The sequence below is a fragment of the Salvelinus fontinalis genome, chromosome 5 (assembly GCF_029448725.1).
Source record: "Salvelinus fontinalis isolate EN_2023a chromosome 5, ASM2944872v1, whole genome shotgun sequence".
Classification (NCBI taxonomy): Eukaryota; Metazoa; Chordata; class Actinopteri; order Salmoniformes; family Salmonidae; genus Salvelinus; species Salvelinus fontinalis.
Genome location: NC_074669.1, coordinates 9,223,387 through 9,249,420, shown reverse-complemented (window position 1 = coordinate 9,249,420; position 26,034 = coordinate 9,223,387). Strand labels below are relative to the sequence as shown.

The 26,034-nt window shown below is 41.9% G+C and overlaps 2 protein-coding genes across 6 annotated transcripts; one reads left to right on the top strand and one right to left on the bottom strand.

Annotated features, from left to right (window-relative positions):
- Positions 1-63: 63 nt before the first annotated feature.
- On the bottom strand, positions 64-25,674 carry amn1 (antagonist of mitotic exit network 1 homolog (S. cerevisiae)). 5 transcript variants are annotated; one of them, XM_055922326.1, is made up of 16 exons: positions 25,409-25,674; positions 24,942-25,074; positions 23,274-23,403; positions 22,627-22,844; positions 17,109-17,165; positions 16,658-16,769; positions 5,097-5,540; positions 3,245-3,352; positions 2,545-2,722; positions 2,346-2,446; positions 2,045-2,180; positions 1,395-1,479; positions 1,141-1,295; positions 943-992; positions 627-767; positions 64-429 (listed from the first exon to the last, which is right to left on the bottom strand). In XM_055922326.1, exons 2-16 carry the CDS (start codon positions 25,023-25,025, stop codon positions 380-382), a joined length of 2,049 nt encoding a protein of 682 aa, XP_055778301.1. In that variant the 5' UTR covers positions 25,026-25,074; positions 25,409-25,674; the 3' UTR covers positions 64-379. The 5 variants fall into 5 exon arrangements, with proteins under 5 accessions (XP_055778301.1, XP_055778302.1, XP_055778300.1 ...); XM_055922327.1 differs by lacking the exon at positions 25,409-25,674 and adding an exon at positions 25,242-25,395 and having other exon boundaries at positions 739-767; XM_055922325.1 differs by lacking the exon at positions 25,409-25,674 and adding an exon at positions 25,242-25,394.
- Positions 9,933-14,513, top strand: etfbkmt (electron transfer flavoprotein subunit beta lysine methyltransferase). Its single transcript, XM_055922330.1, has 3 exons — positions 9,933-12,239; positions 12,336-12,466; positions 12,551-14,513. Exons 1-3 carry the CDS (start codon positions 11,965-11,967, stop codon positions 12,898-12,900), a joined length of 756 nt encoding a protein of 251 aa, XP_055778305.1. The 5' UTR covers positions 9,933-11,964; the 3' UTR covers positions 12,901-14,513.
- Positions 25,675-26,034: the final 360 nt, after the last annotated feature.

The window sequence follows — 26,034 nt, the reverse complement described above, 5'->3', positions numbered from 1 at the left end:
CTAAATATTATGCTAATGCATACTGGCCTGAATACTGTAATTTGTCACTCACAAACAAATCGCTTCATTATTAAATATTTTATTTATTTTCAAAGCTTTGTACCATAGTAGCAAACATTTGATGGTGTTGCTTCAATAGTTTGTCAAATCAATTGCAAATCATTTCACAGTTTCAAAGTTATTCCTGACTAATGATGTGAAAATGTACTAGGCTTAAATGACATCACAGGCACTTGATCAACCGTCTGTAGGTGTGGTGTTGATCATCCCATGATGAATTTGGGGCGGTCGGTTGATGTTTTTAAACTGGAGCTGATAACTGTTCTTGTTTATCCTCTTCTCCAGCCATGTTTCTGAGAGCTCTGGAGATGAAACTCTGTTAGTCCTCCTCTAACTGCTCCACCACTTTGCGGAGCTTGTCCACCAACACTGAAAGAGACAGACTTGATTACACAATCTGTCCTGGGTATTATAACACCTCTTAATGATGATGATCAGAATGGAAATAAGAAACAAGGATAACAGGACAAATAGGAATCAATATGGAACAGGTGAAATAATTGTATGTAGGCCTACAGTATGTCATAATGTCTAGGCCTATTAGTTGTGTGTGTTAAAGGTATTACCTCCTGCCGTTGGCCTGTGGAAGCTGTCATAGGAGCGACAGGCGTTGATCAGTTCTCCCAACTGTTTTGGGGAGTCTTCAGGAAGAGGTTCAGTATATTTGTCTTTACTCACCCTCTTTAACACCTCTTCTGGTAAGCAGTCTGATCAGAAGACAAGAGAAAACAGAAATGGAATGACAGATGTCTAAATATGACAGAGCAACCATATGCTTATAGAGAGAGAGAAAACCCAACCATGCTATTTTCAGATGTATCATTGGCATTGCTGTTAGTGTTTATTAAACACAGCCTTTCTACTAACAGAGTTGACACACACCTCTGAAGGGAATCTCGCGGGTTGCAATCTCCCACAGAACAATGCCAAAACTGCAATGAACACAATTCAAACAGAGTGAGCTTGCAGTAGACTGAGGGCCTAGATTAGACTAACAAATACCATTTCAACATAAAAAATTTAATGGGTTTGTGATTTTACATTAATTTACAATATCTGAGTGTGTGATGGAATGCTGACCTGTACATCTCACAGGCTTTGTTGTAGGGGTTGTTGATACTCTCAAGCTGCTCCGGGGAGCTGTAGCATAAGGAGCTGCAGCATAAGGAGCAGCTCTTCCGGTCCTTAGGCTTCTTCAACGAAGTCTCTGTTTTCGCCAGCTCCAAACCTCCTAGCTGACCACACAACAATTACATTGAGGTGGAGTACTTCGCCTATCACTTTGTAGTGCCAAACACACATGGATGTGTAGTGGAATGCATTAAACCTCATACCTTCACTCTGTACCCAGTATCTACTAGGAACTTTCTGCTGTTGATGCATCCATGCACTTGAAATTTCTTCTCAGACTGGTGTAATCTACAGTGAGAGAGGGATTAGCTAGTCATGTCAGGGTAGCTCAGTGTGATTAGGATACACTTTCTTGTTCTGTGAACTTTGGTGAGCGAGGCACAGGGCACAGATACAGTGTACCCATTATTTTAGTGAAGGGGAAACACCAGAGCATACTGTATATTATTGGTGGGTAGAAGTTAATAGGTGGATCATAAGATGCATGAATAGCATCCAACGTTCCTCTGTTGAATTTAGTCAAATTGTACCCGATGTGTACCCAGTGACATTTGGCTGTGGCAGGGGTGCGACCATCAGAGGTGTGACTTTATTAGCCAGCTTTTGGTGTCGCTTTCCACCACGCTGGTGGAACCCTTTCATGTCCGCCAACATTTCATGTTGAAGGTGTCTGTACTGGTTGCGACAGAGACCTTATTTAACATAAATGTATGATAGGCCAATTCCTTAGTTCAAATTGTATAAATATAACACATTTATGGCAACGATATGGCAGAGATGGTGCTTCATGTGTAATAGGTGTACTGTCTGGTCTACGTGTGTAAGGCACAGGGTAAAGAGTGGTATACTATACCTGTAAAGGCCTTGAGCTGCATCCAGACTCATGCGGGCCCTTCTGTCCCAGGGCAGCTTACTTTGGGAATCCAGCACCTCTCTTAGACTGCCCTTCTCACAAAACTCCATCACAATAAGGTAGTTTGGATTGGGACCTGCAGGACAACAAGGGTAGAGAAAAGGATGATTAAATGCAACAAGGGCACATCATCATCACATTTTGATATCATATCCTGCAATCACATGGTGATTATATCCCATCTCCTATTTGTTCAGCAACTATTTCACATACTGTAAAACAAATAGAGTAGCCCACTCACCGCACTCTTGCTGGACACAGATCCCAAACATTCGCAGGATGTTTGGCGACTCAAAGCGCTTCATAGTCTCCACCTCCTTTTTGAAGATGCTTCTCACCTGACTGCGTGGGACAAACGTTACCGATTAGGAAAATAGATGTTTAGAGCTGAAGTTTATACTACAATAATTCTGAGATGTCTTGTATGCTACGCTACATACCTTGGGCTTGTGCTCCTTGGGTAGGTGTATCTTTTGATGGCTACTGTGAATTTGTTATACTCTCCTTTGTACAAAACTGAGTTTTCATTTTTTAATATGGGCTCTTTGGGCATGTCGTAGGTCAGCTCCTCTGGCTTAATCTCTCTGATGTCTTGAATTAAAATGCTGGGCTTTTGTACTGTAAATGGATAACACAACAAAGCCAATAAGATAAAGTCACACAGGCACTTAGGAACATAACACATCAATTACACAGATAACTCAAGGTACCACAGGACAACACACAGTGTTGTAAAATACAGTGCGGATGGAGGGTGCTTGCCTGGTGCAGGATGCAAAACTGTGCTGTGTTTTGGGATCTGATTTGAACGACACATTGTTTACCATCCCATGCACATAATGTATCTGCAGAGTGCCGTCAATATAGTTTGTGTGAGTGGAACAATAGTGCTTGTAGTATCAAACAAAAACGTAGAAAGGTGTAAACCACACAGGAACAAACAGACTCTCAGCCCCTTTTTATCACCTGGTGCTAGTTGGGGAATGTGAGATTAATGAACCCAGCTGTTGCTCAGAATCCAAATTAAATAGTAGTTACCAAATTCCGTATGATGTTTGAATGTGATCAATTGGCAACAACTAAGGACAAAACTTTTTTAGTTACATTAAATTAGACATTTATCTATATAGGCTTACTCACAGGTTTCCAACATTGCTTTGATGTCCTTCACATCCTTTTTGGTGGAATCCATTTTCTCATGCATTGTGTCCAATCTTTCCTTGGTGCCCTCCGCCAGAGACTGTAGCACTGTGGGTTATATTGGCACCGATATGACATTTGTCTCATACTGATACTAGATATTTTCCTTGCCAAAAAAACCCAGATACCGATAACCAATATTAAAAATGTTAGCTGCCTTAAGCATTCTAGTACAGTTAAATAGTTAACACACACACACACACACACACACACACGGACGCAGCGGTCTAAGGCACTGCATCTCAGTGCAAGAGGCGTCACTACAGTCCCTGGTTCAAATCCAGGCTGTATCACATCCGGCCGTGATTGGGAGTCCCATAGGGCAGCGCACAATTGGCCCAGCGTTGTCCGGGCCATCATTGTAAATAAACATTTGTTATTTACTGACTTGCCTAGTTAAATAAAGGTTACATATACACTGACCAAATAGTTATTTTGTTGGCATTTACCCATGTCCCCAATACCAGTAAAACATAATATAAACCTATTTCTTTCACTTACTTGCTGTGATGTTTCATTGTTCCTTTTTTCCAGGATTTCTATGGAACGCCGTTTAGGTCTTTGGGTGTCAAAAAAGATACACGTCAAATAACACGACATAATCTGTTTCAGTAGCTATAGTTAGCTAGCAAACCATATAGCTATGTGTCATCATCTAAAATAACCCTAATTTATAAAACCGTTCTTATTTGATTAATGGTGGTCGGACCCATCTATGTGAAACTAGCCACAATAAGGTTTAGCCACAATAGTGGACTTTGTGGTTAGCCTTCAAAATAAAAGTGTGGTATAATTCTACTATTTGTATTCATTTGCATCACTGTGAATGACATACATTTATTTTGAAGGCAAAACGCAAATTCCACTATTGCGCTTAGTCCTTATTGTGTCTAGCTTCACAGCACATAACCCGGTCCGGTCGAGCCTCACTAGCCAGATGAAGCGAGCTGGCTGCTTATAACGTTAGGTTTGGGCAACAGGGTTTAGTAGCTGGCTAGCTATTTATTTGCATGAACTTAAATTCAATTTCAATAGGCAACCTAGCTAATACTTACTCACAAGGATTCCTAAATCATTGATAAGAATAATGAAAATGACTGCAGTTTCTACTGGTAATTGTTTTCAGGCTGGTTGTATTGGTGCTAGCTAGGTAACGTTAGCAAGCTAATGCTAGCTACCCCAGCAGTTGCGGTCGAACAAATTATGCTTTATTACAAACGCGGTATTGTAAACACATCGTTCGTGGCCGGTGTTTACTTGTTTGCTGACTTTTTGTACAGCTTTGACAGTGCTACTGTATCTTTTTTTGACAGGCAAAGACTAGGCGTTCCATCGGAAAAATAGTGCACTTAGTAGTGTTAACCGGTGCTCGACCAGTCGGCGAAAGCCAACATCACCCACGACAAAGAACGGTTCATTTTCAAGGGCAATTAATTCCATTATCTTGGCTTTAGTGGATTTTGCCTTTGAGTTGTCTCGCTGAAATTTTGTTTTTTTGACTGCTCGATCCACATAGCAGACATTGTGGGCTAGTTTAGGAATGCTGTGTTTCACGTATAGCTCGACATTTTATGTGGCGTCATTACGTCACGTACCTTTGTTATATAGGCACGTACGTCGGCTTTGATATCAGTTTTGCACATAGGCGTTAAACTAGACGTCGGCATTTTTAGCAAAAAAATAAGTAATTGGCCGATAACGATATGTTCACCGATATCGTGCATCCATAATTGGCACAATGTCACCTGCCTGAAATTGCCCCACCCCACATATGGTGTACCCTGTGTCTCACATTTTTGCAGCTCCAGACAATCAATCTCTCTGTCTTCCTCATCCTCTCTCCATCGTGTCGCCTCTTGAAACACCTGCTGTAGCTTCTGTCTCTGGTCCACCTGCAGGGCAAGCGAGAGCACCTGAGCTGCATCGTTCAAGCGCTCATTCAAACTCTCAAAATCATCTCCCTGGTCGTAGGCCTTCAAGATGCGCTTCAGGTAGCTGGCACTGGCATATTTCTTAACCACATCCTGGGCAGATTCTAAGGTGAGTTTGAGCTCACCCAAGCCGTTCTTCACATGGGCAGGGTATTCCCCCGGCCCCTTCACCGCCCTCACCAGCTCTTCCAAGGCTTTTACGCGCATACCCAAACGCTGACATCGCTTCTTGTTGGCTTTCACTTCACCGCATAGAGAGTAGAGCTTCTCCGCTATGCCCAAGATGGGATCTACGATGTCCATGGCTGGAGAAAGAAGAAATGGTTTTAAGAAATGCATTCGACAAGGTCTTCCCAAAACATAGCTCTGAGAAAGTCTTTTATGTGCAGATTGTATGTGTGTAGGCATTGTTACCACCTGAGGGCATTGATGATATCAGCTGAAACGACTACATCAGGTTTTCAGGGGTGTATTCATTACGTAAACCGTTTCCCATATAAAAAGCAAACGGAACAAAACTGGGAGTGACCTACCTGAATTTGTTCAATAGAAACTCTCATTTGTGTTTTGTTTGGAGTAAACAGTTTGTTGCAAAACATTTAGCAACAGATTAAATGTTTGGCAAAAGTATCGGCGTAATGAATACAGCACGGGTGTTTTCTTGACCATAACCACTTATTTTAAGGCTATTTTGGCACTGAGTAATGTCAGATAATGTCTTTTGAAAACTAGTCAGGAAGAGGAAGGGAAACTTGCTTATCCCTGATACACATCCGATGTGAAGTACTAATGAGCTGTTTGAGTTCTTGCGAAAGCTGAGGGAAGTTTATTTCGCCTTAATTTCAAAAGAAATGATCACCAGTCTTGACAAACAATAAGGTCTGGTTTCCCGAACCCAGTTTAAGCTCTGGCCTAAAATGTAATTTAAATTGAGAAAATTGCTGTTGATGGCATGGATATGATGTTGCTACCTCTTGAAAAACCAAAAAAGTGTTTTAGATGCATGCCAGCAAACCCACTACACAACACTAAACAATACATTAATTTCACGATAACAGTGACAAACGGTGTCCACAAACTGTTAGGGCCTACATAAAGCTGTCCCAACCACAGAGTTGCAACAGCAGTCCCAACACCTTATCACTGCTACACCTGCCTATCAGCGGAGCCTTGTCTGGCAGCGAAACAGTTAATTCAGCCTCATTTACTGCCTTTTAAAAAACATAGCTGACATGGCTGACTTGCTTAAACAAATGTGGTTTCTACTGACAATTGAGATGTACAAACTATGGAATAAGTGGATGAAGAGTGGATAAGAGACAATCCGTAATTTCAATGAAGACAATGAGCGAGCTAGGACGGACGTAGTCAATATAACTATTTGTTCACCACTTTTGAAATGTACAGCGACAGAATTCAGAACATGGGCTGTTCTTACATTATTCTGCCTGTCCACCAAGTCAGAAGCGTAGGATAAATATAGGGGACATATAAGTAGACAAAGAAAGCTCTTACAATATTTGACAATTACATTTCTCTAAAACAGGCTATAGGCTACATGTGCACCACCAAGTCAAAACAGTAGGTGAAATTAGGAGGGGAAACGGGACCAAATTATAAGGGTGAGGCACATAGGTTACTAACAGCTTACTACACAACATACACTTAGTATTACTTTCTTAGTGTCACGTTCTGACCTTAGTTCCTTTTTTATGTCTTTATTTTAGTTTGGTCAGGGTGTGAGTTGGGGTGGGCATTCTATGTTGTTATTCTATGTGTTGTTCTATTTCTATGTGTTTGGCCTAGTATGGTTCTCAATCAGAGGCAGGTGTCAGTCGTTGTCTCTGATTGGGAGCCATATTTAGGTAGCCTGTTGTCTATTGTGGGCGGTTGTTTCCTGTGTCTGTGTTTTCACCATACGGGGCTGTTTTGATTTTCGTTTGTTTATTCACTTTGTTATTTTTGTAGTGTTCAGTTTTTATATTAAAAATGGACACTTACCACGCTGCACATTGGTCTGATATCTCTTACTCCTCGTCAGAAGAAGAGGAAAGTTGTTACACTTAGCTACAGAAGTATTATATTTATGCAGCAGCATACAAGACATTTTTGGACTCCACTTGTGAGTCCAAAATCAGCAGTCCAATCAAAGCTGCTGTAGATATAACGTGATTTGACGAAATTTTATCTGTGACCAATGACCTCTGGCATTCTCTGGATTTATGGTGATTTCAAGACAACTGGGAACAAGGTTGAGTCATGAAGACGTCAGGTCAAGGCTCTAGAAAAAGGCCCGAGTCCCCGACTTGCAATTCCGAGTTGGATGACCGTTCAAACGTATTTTCCCAGTCGGAGCTCATTTTATCCCCCAGAGTTCCCAGTTGTCTCAAACTCACTGAAATCAGATTTCCCAGTTCTGAGTTTCAAGTTGTTTTGAGCACGGCGAAAGTCATGCTGGATTGACACTATGGCCAATGTTGAATGTTTATCCCTTTAAGATGTGAAAAGAGACCATTGAACCCATTGAACTCGGGACCACACACCCACTCCACTGAATTTGAGTTTTACCCTTAGGTTTGGCGGTGACATAGTGTCCCCATGAGTGACAGAACACTGAGCCAATCACAACACAACTAGAGAACATTACTAAAGCTCTGTATTTTCCATTGGCTGACCCACCATCACAGAAAGCACTGAGCTTGGCTGAAATACCTGCATTTTGGAGCTGCCTTACTCAAGGCAAAAAAGAGACCAAGTTTGTATGCACATTTTTCACACAAAAAAATACTTTGTTTGCAAACTTAAATCTGGCACATATTAATGCCAAAGTAACATGCAAAAAAGGTGGGTCGCCACTGAGGTAGAGTGCAGTATAACGGCAGATATTCTGCAATTAATGCATCCAAAATACCAGTGACTGAAGTTACTGCAGTTTCAAAACTGCAATCTTTTTTTTGTAAGGGCTGTGATATAGTCGTTTCAACATATCAGATGGTAGCCTACAATGCCATAGAAAGTAATAGGCTACTTGATAGCTAACAGATGCAAATGTATCATTCTCCACGTGTAATGTCAGTTTCATTGGACTTTTCCCCATTACAGAAGCACGCGAGGGAGTTCCATAAATTCCATTTAAAATGTCCACTCACGCAGCCCCCAAGAACTGAGCATGCGTAAAACACAAAATATTGTGAAGCATCAGCTCTAGTGTAAATGTTTTATTGGAAAACGGTTGGAAAAAAACTACTGTCGGCATAATGACGATCTAAATAGCCACATATGACTGTTAAAAAGATGTCTCCTCTCACTCACGTGACTCAGCCAATAGTGGACTAACGCTACGCTTCGAACACCGACATCGTTTTGCGCAAAATAGTATGCAGCAACATCATCTGGATATGTATGCAACAATAGTTCGTTTTCAAAGTAGCCCAATTAGCAGAAAACTGCAGACATGGCAACCCTGCTTTGACTAGCCGTTTAGTCAGCGAATCAGGGCGTCACCATGGAAACTAGATTGTATGGCAGAAAGACTTGCTTCAAGCGAATGTAAAAAACCCTTAAGTATGCCCTTACCTTTTATTTTACCTTTATTGCAAGTCAGTTAAGAAAAATTCTTATTTACAATGACAGCCTACCCAGGCCAAACCCTAACAACTCTGGGCCGCCCTATGGGACTCCCAATCACGGCCGGTTGTGATACAGCCTGGAATCGAACCAGGGTCTGTAGTGACACCTCAAGCACTGTGATGCAGTGCCGTAGACCGCTGTGCCACTCAGGAGCCCAAGGAAATATTTGAGGGTCTATGCAACGCCTTTAAACAATTCACTTAGGTAAAGGGAAATTATTCCATACCAGACCCCATTAGATCAAAAATTCTGAACCAACTATATTAATTTGGGAACATGTCGAAAAGCATTAAACATTCGTGCCAATTTAGATAGCTTGCTGTTGCTAACTAATTTGTCCTGGGATATAAACATTGGGTTGTTATTTTACCTGAAAGGCACAAGGTCCTCTACTCCAACAATTAATCCACAGATAAAAGGGTAAACCGAGTTTGTTTCTAGTAAGCTCTCCTCCTTCAGGCTTCTTCTTTGAACTTTATATGGTGGTTGGCAACCAACTTTAATGTGCATTACCACTACTGACTGGAGTGTGGACCTCAGTTCATCTTTCAATCACCCATGTGGGTATATGCTCCTAAAAACCACTGAGGAGATGGGAGAGGCGGGACATGCAGCTCATCAAGCGCCTGGCTATGCACACACTCGTTGATTGCAGTGTGGTGCAATGATTGAATAACAAGTATGTGCACATTTATTTTGCAACGCTCGCATGTGGTCAGCATGTTACAGTATTTGTCAACTTCTACTCTTACTTCACTAAATTCCTAAAGAAAAAAACTCTGTAAAAAGTACCCAAAAGTACTGACACTCAAAAGCACTCCTTACATTTTTACAGGAAAATGGTCCAATTCACGCACTTATCAAGAGAACATCCCTTGTCATCCCTGCATCACAAGCACTTGTTATTGTTCTCTGGTCAACCTCAAACCTATTGTAAGTTTGAAATGAAACATACCCTGAAAGGCTGTTGTTGTCAGTGCTGAGACTTCACTGACATCTGAAACTCAATGTGATCTCCTTTCAGTTTCAGATGTCAGTGAAATCTCAGTACCAACAAAACAACAGTCTCTCAGGGTATGTTTCATTTCAAACGTACAATGTATGGAAGCCCATTCCCACCACCAAAAAAACATTACAATGTCAATATTATCTCAACATTGCAAGATACTAACTTCAAATTTCGAGATACTAACTTCAAATTTTGAGATAGTAGAACATATATATATATTCCTTCATTTGTAGCATTATGTGGCAATTTTCATCTATCCACGTTGCAGTGATCAGCACAGCACAAACTACTGGCCAGATGGCATTTGCCCCAACACTTTTGATAAAAAAAGTATTGACACAGTAGCGTTGAAAATAGGGACAAAGTACTGTTGTTTAGACTGATTTTCATCATGATTTGTCAACTCATGCACAATTAACAGGGTGCTTCAGTCTGATCTACTGTAGCCTACTGATAACAACCACAGCTGCAGGTAGCCTAGAGAAGCCTATGCACTCTTGATTTCCTCTGGCCAGGGGAAACAAAGCGGTAATGTTATGTATTTATAGCCTAAAATGTGCCTATTTATACGTGTATGTGTTAAGAGAAAATATGAATGTGATCAAATTTGGTGTATATTTAAACTTTGGCTGGCTAGGCTACCTAGACTTTATCAATCCCAAATTATTGGTTTGAATTAATTAAATATGTGAAATTGAATTAAACAATAATGTATGTTGATGCTAATATTATGTACAATATTCAATTATGTTTGCATATGATAACAATAGCCTAATATATTTCATATGCCATAAACTACTGTTTTTTAACAGTTTCACTCAATTCATTCTAATTAACTTAATCATCATGACTCACCCCTCACATTGGTTGCACTAATTGCACTGTTTGTCTACATAATCTTGTTCAAGTATTCATGATGTTATCCTGAAGAAGGCACAGTGATGCTGAAACGTTGGTGATTTACCCAATAAATTACTGGGAGTTTATATATGGAGTGTGCAAATCTTTTTATTTTTTATAGTTTATTGAATTAATCAACTCAAAGGTGATGACATACTGTGTGATTAACCTTTACATTACAGATGCAAAGTCCTACACTATGCAACCCTGCATAAAGCAAGTTCAGTTCTATTATCCAATCGCAGTTGTCTAGTAAAAAAACAATATGACCTGCTTCGAAAACATCTAGTCCCATCATAGCCCATATAAAACTCTTTAACAGCTGATTTATTTCTATGTCATACCCTAGAACTAGGGTCTGAAGTTTTACCTGGTTAGGTAGCCTACCAGATCCGGAACCACCAGTCTGGGACCTGTGGTGTCACCTCTGAAATCACCACATACTGTTACAAATGAAGAAACATTTCCTATAAGTATGGTCTACTATCTCAAAATTTCGACTTAGTATCTACTCTTTTTTTTTTAGATAGTATCTTGACATTTTTTTGATAGTATCGACATAATTTTTTTCAATGGAGGGATTGGGCACCCTTTGTGTACACCTTCACTACGCACAGTAGAGCTGTGCACTTCCTGTGATTATTTCCGTTCATGTCTACTTATCTAATTTCTTTCCTAACAATAGTAATAGCATGTTATAATATGTTCTGACATGCATGCCTAGGATTCTTACTCAATCAAGAGACACCAAATTACCCAATTTTTGAATAAATACATTTGCCCAATCAAATGTTCTGAAATCTGCCTAAAATGGCGCTGAGTGTGCAGTGGGAAGATGATGCTGCCTTGGCCCCATCTATATGAGGTTGGCTGAAAAAAATATACAGAGCGGAACCAAAAGTACTATTCGCTATAGTGCAGTGGCATCATATACGCGTTGTGCATTTATTTGGTTCTGTCATGTTTTGCTTCCGTGTGGGAACAACGCTCTTGTGCCTTCCTTGGTTAGGATTTACATGTTGACATTTCTGTGTGAAATGGGTAAAAATACTGAACCGTCGGTAGCTATATAGTTGGTAGACTTGCAGGTAATTAGCTTACTGTGAACGTGTCTATGTACGTTTGCGTTTGATGGAATGCTTTTTTAAATGTAATACGTTAATTAGCTAGGTAGCTAGCTAGCTAACAAAATGTTAACCAGGCTTGGAGTTTTTGGTTATATGAACATTGTCAAAACACTTTGCACTAGTACAAATAGGTACCTTCAAGGCTTCGCCTCGGATAATGATATAAAGAACTTTATTATAGAAAACACTGAGATAGTAAGAAAGCATAACTTGACCCCAGAAATCCATTTGAGACTGTTCACCCCAAATTGTCGGTTTTGGCATGCAAGACCAGAACTGTGGCCTTTCTCTGACCCATTCTGGGCAATATACTGGCCAGGGGGACAAGCACTCGCCAGGTACGTTATTGTTTTGAAAGCACTATTGTATTCAAATGAAATTGATAAAATTAATTACCACTAATAAGCCCATAATATAACCCACCACCTCTCCAGGTATCTATTGAGTAACCCTGGAGTGTCGCAGGGCAAGAGAGTGTTAGATCTGGGGTGCGGCTGTGGAGCCTCTGCTATAGCTGCCAAGTTCTGCGGTGCTTCTCATGTAGTAGCCAATGACATCGACCCTGGTAAGACAACACTTTTGTACATTTCACTGATTGATTCTATCATTGGGGTATGAAGACCTCTGTCCTGATTCTCCCTCGTTCCAGTTGCAGCCATCGCAACCCAGCTGAACTGTGAGCTGAATGGCCTGAACCCCCTCCCTTGTGATACGGAGAATGTGATTAGTTCAGAGCCCAAGGAATATGACCTCATCCTCCTGGGAGACATGTTCTATGAGGAGGCGTTGGCAGACAGCCTTCACAGCTGGTTAAACTGCTGCATCCAGACCCACGGGACACAGGTCCTGATAGGAGACCCGGGGAGGGCCCAGTTTGAAGGACACGGCATCAGGAGGCTCCTGCGTCAGGAGGCTCAGTTTGAACTGCCTAAAGCTGTCAGAGAGGAGAACTATGGACTGACCTGCAGCACTGTGTGGCGCTACCTGCCTGAACTCTGACAGACATCTTTCACAAAACCATATTTGTATGTGCTTTAGAGCACTCGTGACACTTGACATATGATTGTGGAATTGATATCAGTAAGTGCCTGGCATTGACACAATCAAAACTTGTCAATCTTCTTTGCCATGAAGTCAAATGTATTGTCGTTAAACAACCACCTCTTTTGACATCTCAAACCTAACCGTATCTCTTTTATACAAAACATTTACATTACATTTTACATTTAAGTCATTTAGCAGACGCTCTTATCCAGAGCGACTTACAAGTACATACATTCACACCTTTTTGTACTGGCCCCCCGTGGGAAACGAACCCACAACCCTGGCGTTGCAAGCGCCATGCTCTACCAACTGAGCTACACGGGACTAAAACCCTGCAATAATGCCACAGTAGTATGGGTTGTACACAGATCTATGAATTGAAAATGACAAGTAACAAATGTAATACAGTACATATTTCAAATGCAATCAATCACATCTGCGTAAACAATAAAGCATGTAAACTTACACTGCAGTCAGACTGCAATCCAATGACCTAACAGTAGGGGGCATCCACACTCCTTACTCTCATTCATGACATGTCCTGATTTAGCCACTACCTCCTGACCCTGATTTGGCTCTAGAAAAATTATACTCCATATTTATTCCTCTGGCAGATAAACACACTCTTTTTAAATAATTCAGAGTCAAATATAGATTAAACCCTTGGTTTTCTTTGGAAATTATTTGAGCTCATTCAGAGGAGAAATCAGCCTTGGGCCAAAGCAAGGAAAACTGACTAGTGGACTGGCAATCCTTCAGACAATTGAGAAACAGATGTACTACCTCATTTAAGAAAGCTAAATCAAGCTACTTTTTAAGCTCTGATTTTGGAAAACAGTAAATGCACTGAAGCGTACAAATTCCTCTTCATCCCTGCCTTATCAAGTTCTGCCTGACTGGCATCATAACTGAGAAGAATGTGATAAGTGATGCTTTTAATCATAATTTTATCTCGGCAGGCTTTTTATTTGAGAGAAACGGTGGTGTAGTTGACCCTGGTCAGTCAATCATCTGCTCTTCCCTCTGCCAGACTCGACGGTTAATCTGTCAACTTCTAGGGAATCTTTGTTTTCATTTCAACAATTTACTATCTGTTATGTGCTAGATGCCTTGCTTAAGATTGATGTAAAAAAACATCCTCTGGTGCTGATATGCTTGATACATTTTTGCTGCAGCTCTCTGCCTTTGATTGCTGAATCATTAACCCTTATTTTTAACCTGGTACTATCCCAAGGGTTTGTAAGGTGGTCCATGTATGCCCCTTCAAAGGTTATGACCCTTGTGACCTAAATAATTATCGGCCTTCTTGCCTAGCTAAAATATTCGAATCTTTGATTAATTCTCAGCTACCATCTTTGCCTTTGTACTTTTCTTATCTTTGAAATGTATTCTAAATGTACAGTGCATTTGGAAAGTATTCAGATTCCTTCCCTTTTTCCACATTATGTTACCGCCTTATTCAAAAATGTATTAAATAAATGTTCTCACATCAATCTACACACAATACCCCATAATGAAAAAGCGCAAACAGATTTTTTATTTTGCTAAATTAAAAAAAAGTACCTTAATTACATAAGTATTCAGACCCTTTGCGATGAGACTCGAAATTGAGCTCAGGTGCATCATGTTTCCATCAGCATACCTTCTGTAATGAAGGTCATGTATACATTGGTACATCTTATCTTCTTTGTTTTATATAAGAAGTACAAAGGCAAAGAAGCCCATACCGTCCTAAGAAGAGCCTTTACCTAACATACATGCAATGAACGTACTACTATGTGAAGGGTCCAAACAGATATTAGAGAGAGAAGCATGTTTTTTCCATGTTACAAACTACAAATATTTACATGGGCCTGTTTTTATTAAGTGTGATAATAATAATGCATCATATAGTTAAACAGCCAGTTCCCATCACAGTGTACCTGAACAGACTTTGCTCCAACATATTATTTATTTCCAAATGTAAGATTGTATCACTACTTTCGTGCTTACATATTTACAACAAAAACTGAGTAACAATTTCTAAATCGAGGACAGGGTGCTGCGTGCATACAACCAGGTTACAGCAAGGACATCTCAAATGAAGTACGGTGAAAAGAAAGTACTAAGTGGCTCAGTTGGTAGAGCTTGGCGCTTGCAACGCTAGGGTTGTGGGTTTGATTCCCACGGGGGGCCAGTACAAAAAAAAGTATGAATGTATGTACTTGTAAGTCGCTCTGGATAAGAGCGTCTGCTAAATTACTTAAATGTAATGTAAATGTAAGTGCATTTACAAAAAAAAAATGTTAGAGAATAAATAAATATGAAAAGTTTTTGTGTATAAATTGCAAACATTGACAGAGAATACAACACTGAGCAGCACATCCAACTAACTGTCGAGGTTTGATCTTCAACCACTGTTATTGATGATAATCACACTACAAAGCTAAGATTTACTGAGACCGGTGTTTTTTTCTTTAGCGGACTGTAAATAACAACCATTAGCCTAGTTCAGTCACTTTGGTCCCAGAAGCTTCGATCATTTTAAGGAGTTTGTGTGTGTTCTTTCCATCCCTCCTCCTGCCATCCTCTTCAGTGCTCCCTTGGAGTAAGTACAAGTTGCTCATAATGCCTTGATCCAGGGTCAGATAATCTAATGGGTAGGTTAAGGATTGTGGGTAGGGTAATCTGTTCCTAGGTCTGCATTTATGGGTAACTTTTCCCTCAGTACACTGTCCATGATAACTGTTGGAACTTATCTGGGTCTAAAAGGTTATGCAGGGCCTCTTGATCTGAAAGGCAAAGGAGGTTAAGGTTTTAGCTGTTGTTGGGTTTTGAGAATGTGAAATATACTTATTCATGTCACTGATGGAGTGCTAAGATCTAGAGGGTCTACACCAGAAGTTAAGGGTTATAGGAGGAAGGTATATAGTGTGTGCAACTAAGCTTGGAATGTGTTGAGTGCAGGGAAGCAATAACACGTGGCAGGCATTGATAAGAGGAGATGGGTGGAGATTTTAGAAACTAACAATGTCCCTGTGGGAGAGAGTGTAATGCATAACGTTTACATTATGTCAGGATATGTTATTGTTAGCCATCAGAGATCCTCTGGGAGGAGAAGAGAGACAGTCTGGTATCAATAACCATGACAGCCTTGAGTTAGGGAGGAGTGAGCACTTTTTTGGTAGAGGTCAGGTCAGATGAAGTGAGGAAGAACAGATATCACTAAGGTTCTGTCTAGCAGCAGAGATGCATTGGCTGTTCGGTTGTGGAGGAGGAGACTCAGCCTCGGAGAAAGGGTTAAATATCAGTGCTTGTGTGAAATGTCGGTTGTCTGAATTACAACTGTATCGACCCTTTGGGAAGAATTAAGCTTCTCTAGTGTCCGTGAGGTTCTAATTTTCAGAGTAAATAACTAACACTATACAGTTGAAAATTTACCACACTTGTCTTTTGAATACCAATTTATAAAACACACATACAGGTCTGGACTGGGCTAGTGAAACAGACGGTGCTGCTAACAGTACATTTTCCTCCACTGTCCCGGTCCCCATACCAGGCTCTCTGCTCGCAGACACACATGACCACCCTCAACCTACCAACTGTTTAAGCTATCAAAAGATCTAATTGGATAACTCCATCGGCAACATTTCTAATCAGCTGTGGAGTGAGCTTACGATACATTCTTAACGCTGTTATAGTAGACGACTTATACTTTGAGCTAAAGGCTCACCAGTGATGAGAGGACATCCGTCGAAGGTAAAGATGCGGACGTTGGGGCAGTTTGTAAGCACAGCCCTCACTGCCTTGCCTGTCAGGTTACGACATCGGGCCAACTGGAGTTCCTACAACACATCCAATCACAGTTTATAGATCCCTGTCTGCATAGACATAATACTCTGGCTCCAAAATAACAGGAAGTCTTTGTATAAAAACAAATAAGACTTGAATCAAGGTTGGACATTATCTTTCCAAGTGTGCTTAGATACTAAGTTGCTGCCATAGGCATCACCTTGAAGAACTTGTGCACATAGCTACTTTTTTGCACACTTATACTATACTAGGGGTATTAATTGATCCTTTGAACAAACAAGATCTACACAACAACAAAAGCATAAAGGGACAGAGTTTATTGTCCTCTATGAGGAAATGATTTTCATATGCACATTTGTTGGTCTTCTTACCTTCAAACTATTAGAGCACGGTGCAGTAGCCAGCCCAATGACACCCTCATCTGTAACCTGAAACAAAGCGCATATGAACTCAGTTTTGCTGAGGTGATTGTCAACTAAATACTTACAAGCAATAAGCAGTGTACATTAGCTACATCAGAAGTTTGGTACTTCTAATGTGCGTTGTGGTGGAAAAACCTCTCAGAAGTCAGTTGGATCTCAATATACAAAAGCTTTACTACGAGCATGCATGCAAGGGAAAAAACAATTAGACTCACTCTTTGTTCACGCAGACATTTATAGAAAAAAATGGGGAGGGGTGTGGGGGGGGGGGGGTGCCATATGCCACTTGGATGAGTCAGTTACTTCTACATATCACTAGGTAACAGTCCCAGAGGTAGCAGACAAATCATACCAAGGACACAACCTCAGTTAACAGAAACCACAAAAGATTGTTTCACAAAAAGTTATAACATGGCAGTTTAGAAACAGTTATAAAACAGACTGATTAAGTGAAAAGGGCAACTTGAAACTGTGTGATTGAGCAATCTTACAGATACTAAGAGGAACAGGCTGACCTGTTCCTTATTCAGGCCATATAAGATGACAAATTAAATGTTCCTCTTCCAAAGCGTCAAAGTACCAACCTGGCAATGCTGCATTCCAGAGGGATAAACCATAAATTCCTGTTATACTAAGATAATCTAAGTCTTAGGAATAGGAGCGCAGCCTTCACAATGTATTCAGTCCTAAACCCAGGGTTTAAGTTTATTAGAGAGATATGTCATCCAATCTGTGCGCGAATCTGCAGTGAAAACGTAATAACCATCTCACTCACTCAATTGAATTTTTTATTTTTTTTTATTTAACCTTTATTTAACCAGGTAGGCAAATTGAGAACACGTTCTCATTTACAATTGCGACCTGGCCAAGATAAAGCAAAGCAGTTCGACACATACAACAACACATAGTTACACATGGAGTAAAAACAAACATATAGTCAATAATACAGTGAAAAAAAATAAGTCTATATACAATGTGAGCAAGTGAGGTGAGATAAGGGAGGTGAAGGCAAACAGATATATGTATAAATAAATAAAATATAAAAAGGCCATGGAGGCGAAGTGAGTACACAGCAAGTAAAATAAAAACTAAAAAACACTGGAATGGTTGGTTTGCATTGGAAGAAAGTGCAAAGTAGAGACAGAAATAATGGGGTGCAAAGGAGAAAAATAAATTAATTAATAAATACAGTAGGTAAAGAGGTAGTTGTTTGGGCTAAATTGTAGATGGGTTATGTACAGGTGCAGTAATCTATGAGCTGCTCTGACAGCTGGTGCTTAAAGCTAGTGAGGGAGATAGGTGTTTCCAGTTTCAGAGATTTTTGTAGTTCGTTCCAGTCATTGGCAGCAGAGAACTGGAAGGAGAGGCGTCCAAAGGAAGAATTGGTTTTGGGGGTGACTAGAGAGATATACCTGCTGGAGCGCGTGCTACAGGTAGGTGCTGCTATGGTGACCAGCGAGCTGAGATAAGGGGGGACTTTACCTAGCAGGGTCTTGTAGATGACCTGGAACCAGTGGGTTTGGCGACGAGTATGAAGCGAGGGCCAGCCAACGAGAGTGTACAGGTCGCAGTGGTGGGTAGTATATGGGGCTTTGGTGACAAAACGGATGGCACTGTGATAGACTGCATCCAATTTATTGAGTAGGGTTTTGGAGGCTATTTTGTAAATGACATCACCGAAGTCGAGGATTGGTAGGATGGTCAGTTTTACAAGGGTATGTTTGGCAGCATGAGTAAAGGATGCTTTGTTGCGGAATAGGAAGCCAATTCTAGATTTGACTTTGGATTGGAGATGTTTGATGTGGGTCTGGAAGGAGAGTTTACAGTCTAACCAGACACCTAGGTATTTGTAGTTGTCCACATATTCTAAGTCAGAGCCGTCCAAAGTAGTGATGTTGGACAGGCGGGCAGGAGCAGGCAGCGATCGGTTGAAGAGCATGCATTTGGTTTTACTTGTATTTAAGAGCAGTTGGAGGCCACGGAAGGAGAGTTGTATGGCATTGAAGCTCGCCTGGAGGGTTGTTAACACAGTGTCAAAAGAAGGGCCAGAAGTATACAGAATAGTGTCGTCTGCGTAGAGGTGGATCAGAGAATCACCAGCAGCAAGAGCGACGTCATTGATGTAAACAGAGAAGAGAGTCGGTCCAAGAATTGAACCCTGTGGCACCCCCATAGAGACTGCCAGAGGCCCGGACAACAGACCCTCCGATTTGACACACTGAACTCTATCAGAGAAGTAGTTGGTGAACCAGGCGAGGCAATCATTAGAGAAACCAAGGCTGTCGAGTCTGCCAATGAGGATGTGGTGATTGACAGAGTCAAAAGCCTTGGCCAGGTCAATGAATACGGCTGCACAGTATTGTTTCCTATCGATGGCGGTTACGATATCGTTTATGACCTTGAGCGTGGCTGAGGTGCACCCATGACCAGCTCTGAAACCAGATTGCATAGCGGAGAAGGTGTGGTGTGATTCGAAATGGTCGGTAATCTGTTTGTTGACTTGGCTTTCGAAGACCTTAGAAAGGCAGGGTAGGATAGATATAGGTCTGTAGCAGTTAGGGTCAAGGGTGTCCCCCCCTTTGAAGAGGGGGATAACCGCAGCTGCTTTCCAATCTTTGGGGATCTCAGACGACACGAAAGAGAGGTTGAAGAGGCTAGTAATAGGGGTGGCAACAATTTCAGCAGATAGTTTTAGAAAGAAAGCGTCCAGATTATCTAGCCCGGCTGATTTGTAAGGGTCCAGATTTTGCAGCTCATTAAGAACATCAGCTGACTGTATTTGGGAGAAAGAGAAATGGGGAAGGCTTGGGCGAGTAGCAGAGGGGAGGGCAGTGCTGTTGTCCGGGGTAGGGGTAGCCAGGTGGAAAGCATGGCCAGCCGTAGAAAAATGCTTATTGAAATTCTCAATTATAGTGGATTTGTCGGTGGTGACAGTGTTTCCTATCTTCAGAGCGGTTGGAAGCTGGGAGGAGGTGTTCTTATTCTCCATGGACTTTACGGTGTCCCAGAACTTTTTTGAATTTGTGTTGCAGGAAGCAAATTTCTGCTTGAAAAAGCTAGCCTTGGCTGTTCTAACTGCCTGTGTATATTGGTTTCTGGCTTCCCTGAAAAGTTGCATATCACGGGGGCTGTTCGATGCTAATGCAGAACGCCATAGGATGTTTTTCTGATGGTTAAGGGCAGTCAGGTCAGGAGAGAACCAAGGGCTATATCTGTTCCTGGTTCTAAATTTCTTGAATGGGGCATGCTTATTCAAGATGGTGAGGAAGGCATTTTTAAAAAATGACCAGGCATCCTCTACTGACGGGATGAGATCAATATCCTTCCAGGATATCCCGGCCAGGTCGATTAGGAAGGCCTGCTCGCTGAAGTGTTTCAGGGAGCGTTTGACAGTGATGAGTGGAGGTCGTTTGACCGCTGACCCATTACGGATGCAGGCAATGAGGCAGTGATCGCTGAGATCTTGGTTGAAAACAGCAGAGGTGTATTTGGAGGGCAAGTTTGTTAGGATGATATCTATGAGGGTACCCGTGTTTACGGAATTGGGGTGGTACCTGGTAGGTTCATTGATAATTTGTGTGAGATTGAGGGCATCAAGCTTAGATTGTAGGGTGGCTGGGGTGTTGAGCATGTTCAAATTTAGGTCGCCTAGCAGCACGAGCTCTGAAGATAGATGGGGGGCAATCAGTTCACATATAGTGTCCAGAGCACAGCTGGGGGCAGAGGGTGGTCTATAGCAGGCGGCAACGGTGAGAGACTTGTTTTTAGAGAGGTGGATTTTTAAAAGTAGAAGTTCAAATTGTTTGGGAACAGACCTGGATAGTATAACAGAACTCTGCAGGCAGTCTTTGCAGTAGATTGCAACACCGCCCCCTTTGGCCGTTCTATCTTGTCTGAAAATATTGTAATTGGGGATAAAAATGTCTGAATTTTTGGTGGTCTTTCTAAGCCAGGATTCAGACACGGCTAAAACATCCGGGTTGGTAGAGTGTGCTAAAGCAGTGAACAAAACAAACTTAGGGAGGAGGCTTCTAATGTTAACATGCATGAAGCCAAGGCTATTACGGTTACAGAAGTCATCAAAAGAGAGCGCCTGGGGAATAGGAGTGGAGCCAGGTACTGCAGGGCCTGGATTCACCTCTACATCACCAGAGGAACAGAGGAGAAGTAGGATAATGGTACGGCTAAAAGCTATGAGAATTGGTCGCCTAGAGCTACTAGAGCAGAGAGTAAAAGGAAGTTTCTGGGGGCGATAAAATAGTTTAAAGGAATAATGTACAGACAAAGGTATGGTAGGATGTGAATACAGTGGAGGTAAACCTAGGTATTGAGTGATGATGAGAGAGATCTTGTCTCTAGAAACATCATTGAAACCAGGTGATGTCATCGCATATGTGGGTGGTGGAACTGAGAGGTTGGATATGGTATAGAGAGCAGGGCTAGAATCTCTACAGTGAAATAAGCCAATAAACACTAACCAGAACAGCAATGGACAAGGCATATTTACATTAAGGAGAGGCATGCTTAATCGAGTGATCAGTAAGGGTCCAGTGAGTAGAGGTTGGTTGGGGTCGTGGCGATCCAGACAGCTGGCCGGGTATATGGCTATCGGTAGCAGCATAGGATGGAGGTCTGTTTGTAGATACCTCGTGCGTTTCCGTCGGTAGGTTCCGTGTAGTGGGGTTTTGTTCAGATAGCAGCCGATAGGACAGCTAACGATTAGCGGGCCTCAGGTGAGCGTTCAGGTAACGTCGGGACGGATTTGCCGGTTGGATAAATCCCTCGGGCAGATAACGTCGGCAGTCAGTCGTGAAGGCCCGGTGGGGTTCCGTATCTGCAGCAGCAACAAAAGAAACGGGTCCGGATGGTGATGGAACTCCTCAGCTGGCTAGCTCCAGCATGATTTGAGTTTGCTCCGGGGTCGACGTAAGCCAATAGTCACACGGTATGCAGCTAGCTAGCTGCGAAATCAAGGTGCAAGTGTCCAGAGCCTGCGGTTGGAATCCGGGGAAACTGAGAGAAAAAAAGTCCCGGAATGCTCCGGTCCGAGTCGCGTTGCACAAAAGTGCCGGTAGATTATCGAGCTAAAGGAATAGCTGATGACCGCAAAACGTGGGCAGCTGAAACACCAACGCTAGCTAGCAAACCGGCTAATTTCGGGGCAGCTACAGATTAGCTTCTGGCTAGCTATCGGAGTAGCTTCTGGTTAGCTTTCAGGCTAGCTTCTGAATTAGCCCCTGGCTATCTTCCACGATGGATTTTCAGATTGAGGTAAATAATACTTATTGTAATTGGTGAAGCGGGTTGCAGGAAAGCTTTTGCAGGAAAGCTTTTGTAGTTGAGTTCTTGGATAATAAAATAAATATAAGATATGTGAAGAAAAGGTGTAAATATATATATATACAGGACACGACAAGACAATACGGAAAAGACGTCTGAACTGCTAAGCCACCTGGATGTTAATTACCTGGGTTCCCGAGAGATTGAGGCTATGGAGAAGCCTGCAGTTTCCTGCCAGTGCCAGCAGGGCGGCGTCTCCCACAGCAGAGCAGCCCCAGAGGGAGAGGACCTCCAGCGAACTGCAGCCGTGGGCCAGCGCCAGGACCCCTTCATCGGTCACTGCAGCACACTCAGTCAGGTCCACGACCTGCAGGCCTGGGCAGGAGGCCGCCAGGGCCCTCACACCTACAGAGAACCGACCAATCAACATGTTAGTTGTATAGAGCAATGTAATTGTATTAGATCACATCAAATGTCATATTGTGTTGTAATAATAATTACTTTATGAGTGCTTAATTTGACCAGTTTCACACATGTACAAGTCTGTATTATATGCATGTGTAAATTGGAAATGTGTTTTTTGCATATCCCAACTCCCCCTGAGACAACCTCGGAGAGTGGGGTCACAGCAAGGGTCAGCCATTATCAACCGCGATGTATTGTATTATGATGTTCATTACATTGCAAAGTACTGTATTGTAAACAAAGAGATGGTCCAGTAAAAAGCATGAGCTGGTGCATATCCAAGAATGTTGGTAGAGGTGCTGACTAACAATAGTAAACTGATTTCGGATTTTTTTAACACAGAAATTGTTACATTTGGTAGGCAGGTACCATCTGAGGTGATGCTGGGGTGGCCCCGCAGAAGGATTGTCCGGAGCTGCGGACAGCAGATCTGTTGCAGGGTGGAGTCAGACACTCTGCAGTTCACCATGTCCAGCTTGTGTGTCCCAAGATGCATCAGCTGAGGGCAAACACAGTAAGAAGTGTGCAGGAGTTGGTTCTATCCCAGTAGTAACACAGAATGAATAACATGACTTTGATTAGAATCATGTGTGTTAGTGCTGGCCAAACCAGAGAGGAAGAGAGAGGCCCAACTCGGGGGGAAATCTGTCTCCAACAGGTAGTCTTTTTTTTGTTTCGCCCACCAAGCAAGCAATTTTTGTATGGAGGTCAATAAGAGTGTGTCGAATTTGGTCATCAAAATTTTGAGGGGTGGATTTTATCAAATAGAAGTTTTGTAATGCTTAAGTTGTTACAAATGTACTGATAAATAGGACACGTGACATCCCGGCAACTCTGAGAAAAAAAACTTCATATCGTAGTTGTCTCAGGGTAGCTATGCATATTCATGGTATGAGGCTAGTAGCATAGCGCATCTCTCCATTGAATACAAGCAGTTCACCTCAACCACCCTCATCGAATATTCAAAATAGGATTACTATATTGAATTGTATCCACCAAGCCAAAAAAAATAATAGGTGGGAGGTAGACAGCTTGTGTCGTGGAAATATTTGCTCAATAATATTTCTCAGATACCGGAACTTGTGAATTCAAATAGACTTTATTACAAAGTAACAAGCCGAGCTGGTTCATGGATCAACTGACTTTCCAGCCTTGGCACACACTTTCTATTCAGTTTTCATCCTTACGTCACACACATAGTAACTCCTCTTTATGTTAATGACTCATCCCCTCTGGCATTTAGCCACCATTATCATTTTGCCTTGCACTCACTTCAGCTTGGTTTTCATTTTCTTATTGGAAGATTCTATTGGTGGCGTAACCATAACAATGATACATAAATAAACAGACACGCACACTCCTAATGCATGTGCATGTCTAATGGTGCTTAAGTAATGCAAACCTATGCTCATAATGCACGTCTAATGAAACTCACTGGACTAGGTAATGGCTTCCATTAGCCTAATGACCTAGACACACACATATAGAGTGCACTAAATCTGCTTACTACTCTAAGATGTATAATGTGCACATGTAACGGATGTGAAATGGCTAGCTAGTTAACGGTGGTGCGCGCTAATAGCGTTTCAATCGGTTACGTCACTCGCTTTGAGACCTTGACGTAGTGGTTCCCCTTGCTCTGCAAGGGCCGTGGCCTTTGTGGAGCGATGGGTAACAATACTTCGTGGGTGACTGTTGTTGATGTGTGCAGAGGGTCCCTGGTTCACGCGAGGTGACGGACTAAAGTTATACTGTTACACACACGTACTGGAAAATTACCAATGCCTGCTGTGTCGCTTTGTGGATGACTCCCACTGTTAGGGTGGAGAGATGTATCTTGTCAGTATATCCATAATCCTTGGCTAAACACATGCCCTAGCTCAATTTATGGCGCTGCTGGTGGATGATATATGTACTGCTGGGCTGGAACAAAAACCTGCACACAGTCAGAACTGAAAGTGTCCACTGTGGTTCCAGAACAGGAATTCTCCAGAACCACAGTGGACAACCGTATTTCATATAACACACAGCTAATACCTGGCTGATGTTTAGGTCGGTCACCGTGCCCTGTGATGACATGATTCGTAGCAACGTGTCTTTTATGCCCGCAGGTAAAGCCATTAAGTTACTGAGGTATCTGTCCGCATAGATTGCGACATATACGGCGCTTCTGCAAGAATGGAAATGTACATCAATGAACATGTAACTATCTAACTAGTAGGTGACGTTAGCTACACTAGACACCTAGCAAGCTAGCTAGACGAATTGTTACAAATCACATTTCATAGACGCTCAAAAAACGAACATTTCTGTAACCTGTCAGAGCTACCCACTCACATATTCAAAAGCGAATCCATTGCCAAAATGGCACTCCTGTGTCTGTGCAAGTAGGTATGGAGAAGCTAACCTCCTAAAACTAGCTCCAAACACAGATAAAACAATGAGCCAGATATTTCACCGGATGTATAAATGTGAAGCATCCGGTCAGCGTTTCCACTCATTACCAAATATGGTGACGACAGGAAGCCCAGTAGTCGGCTGTGGGAAAAGATGGAGCAAGATTTTGGCCGAAATTCAGCAAATGTTTTCATCGATGAAACATTTGATCTCCATACAGGTTTCTGTTTCCAAAATTATAATCTGTAACAGAGTGGACTGCGTTTTTGACAAATTGTAAAAAATGTAAATGCGTTGTTTAGAAGGAGTGCAAGGGCGAATTGAATGATTGCAGCCTCGCTCTTCACAGAATAGGCTAACCTCCCATCACTACGCAATGTCGAACAATCCCAGTCAGTCACTTTTCACCCGGGGCAAACTACACCTACCCGGGGAGAAAGTGTATTTTATGCCTTTTATGTCTTTTTAAATTATTTTAAATGTTTTATTGTAATCAGATTGCAGATACTTTTGAAAAATAATAACTTTTAGCCAGCAGAAAATAGGAGTATTGCGCCTTGATTGGCTCAGTCTTCTGTCACTCATCGTGAACACCACCTCATCGCTAAACGTAAGTCCTTAGTAAGGGTAGACAGCCAACATCTCAGCCCTTTGTGTCCTACCACTGCCATATTACAAGTGCCCTTCCAAGAAGGCTCGAGGTCATTGGTCACAGATAAAATGACTTCAAATC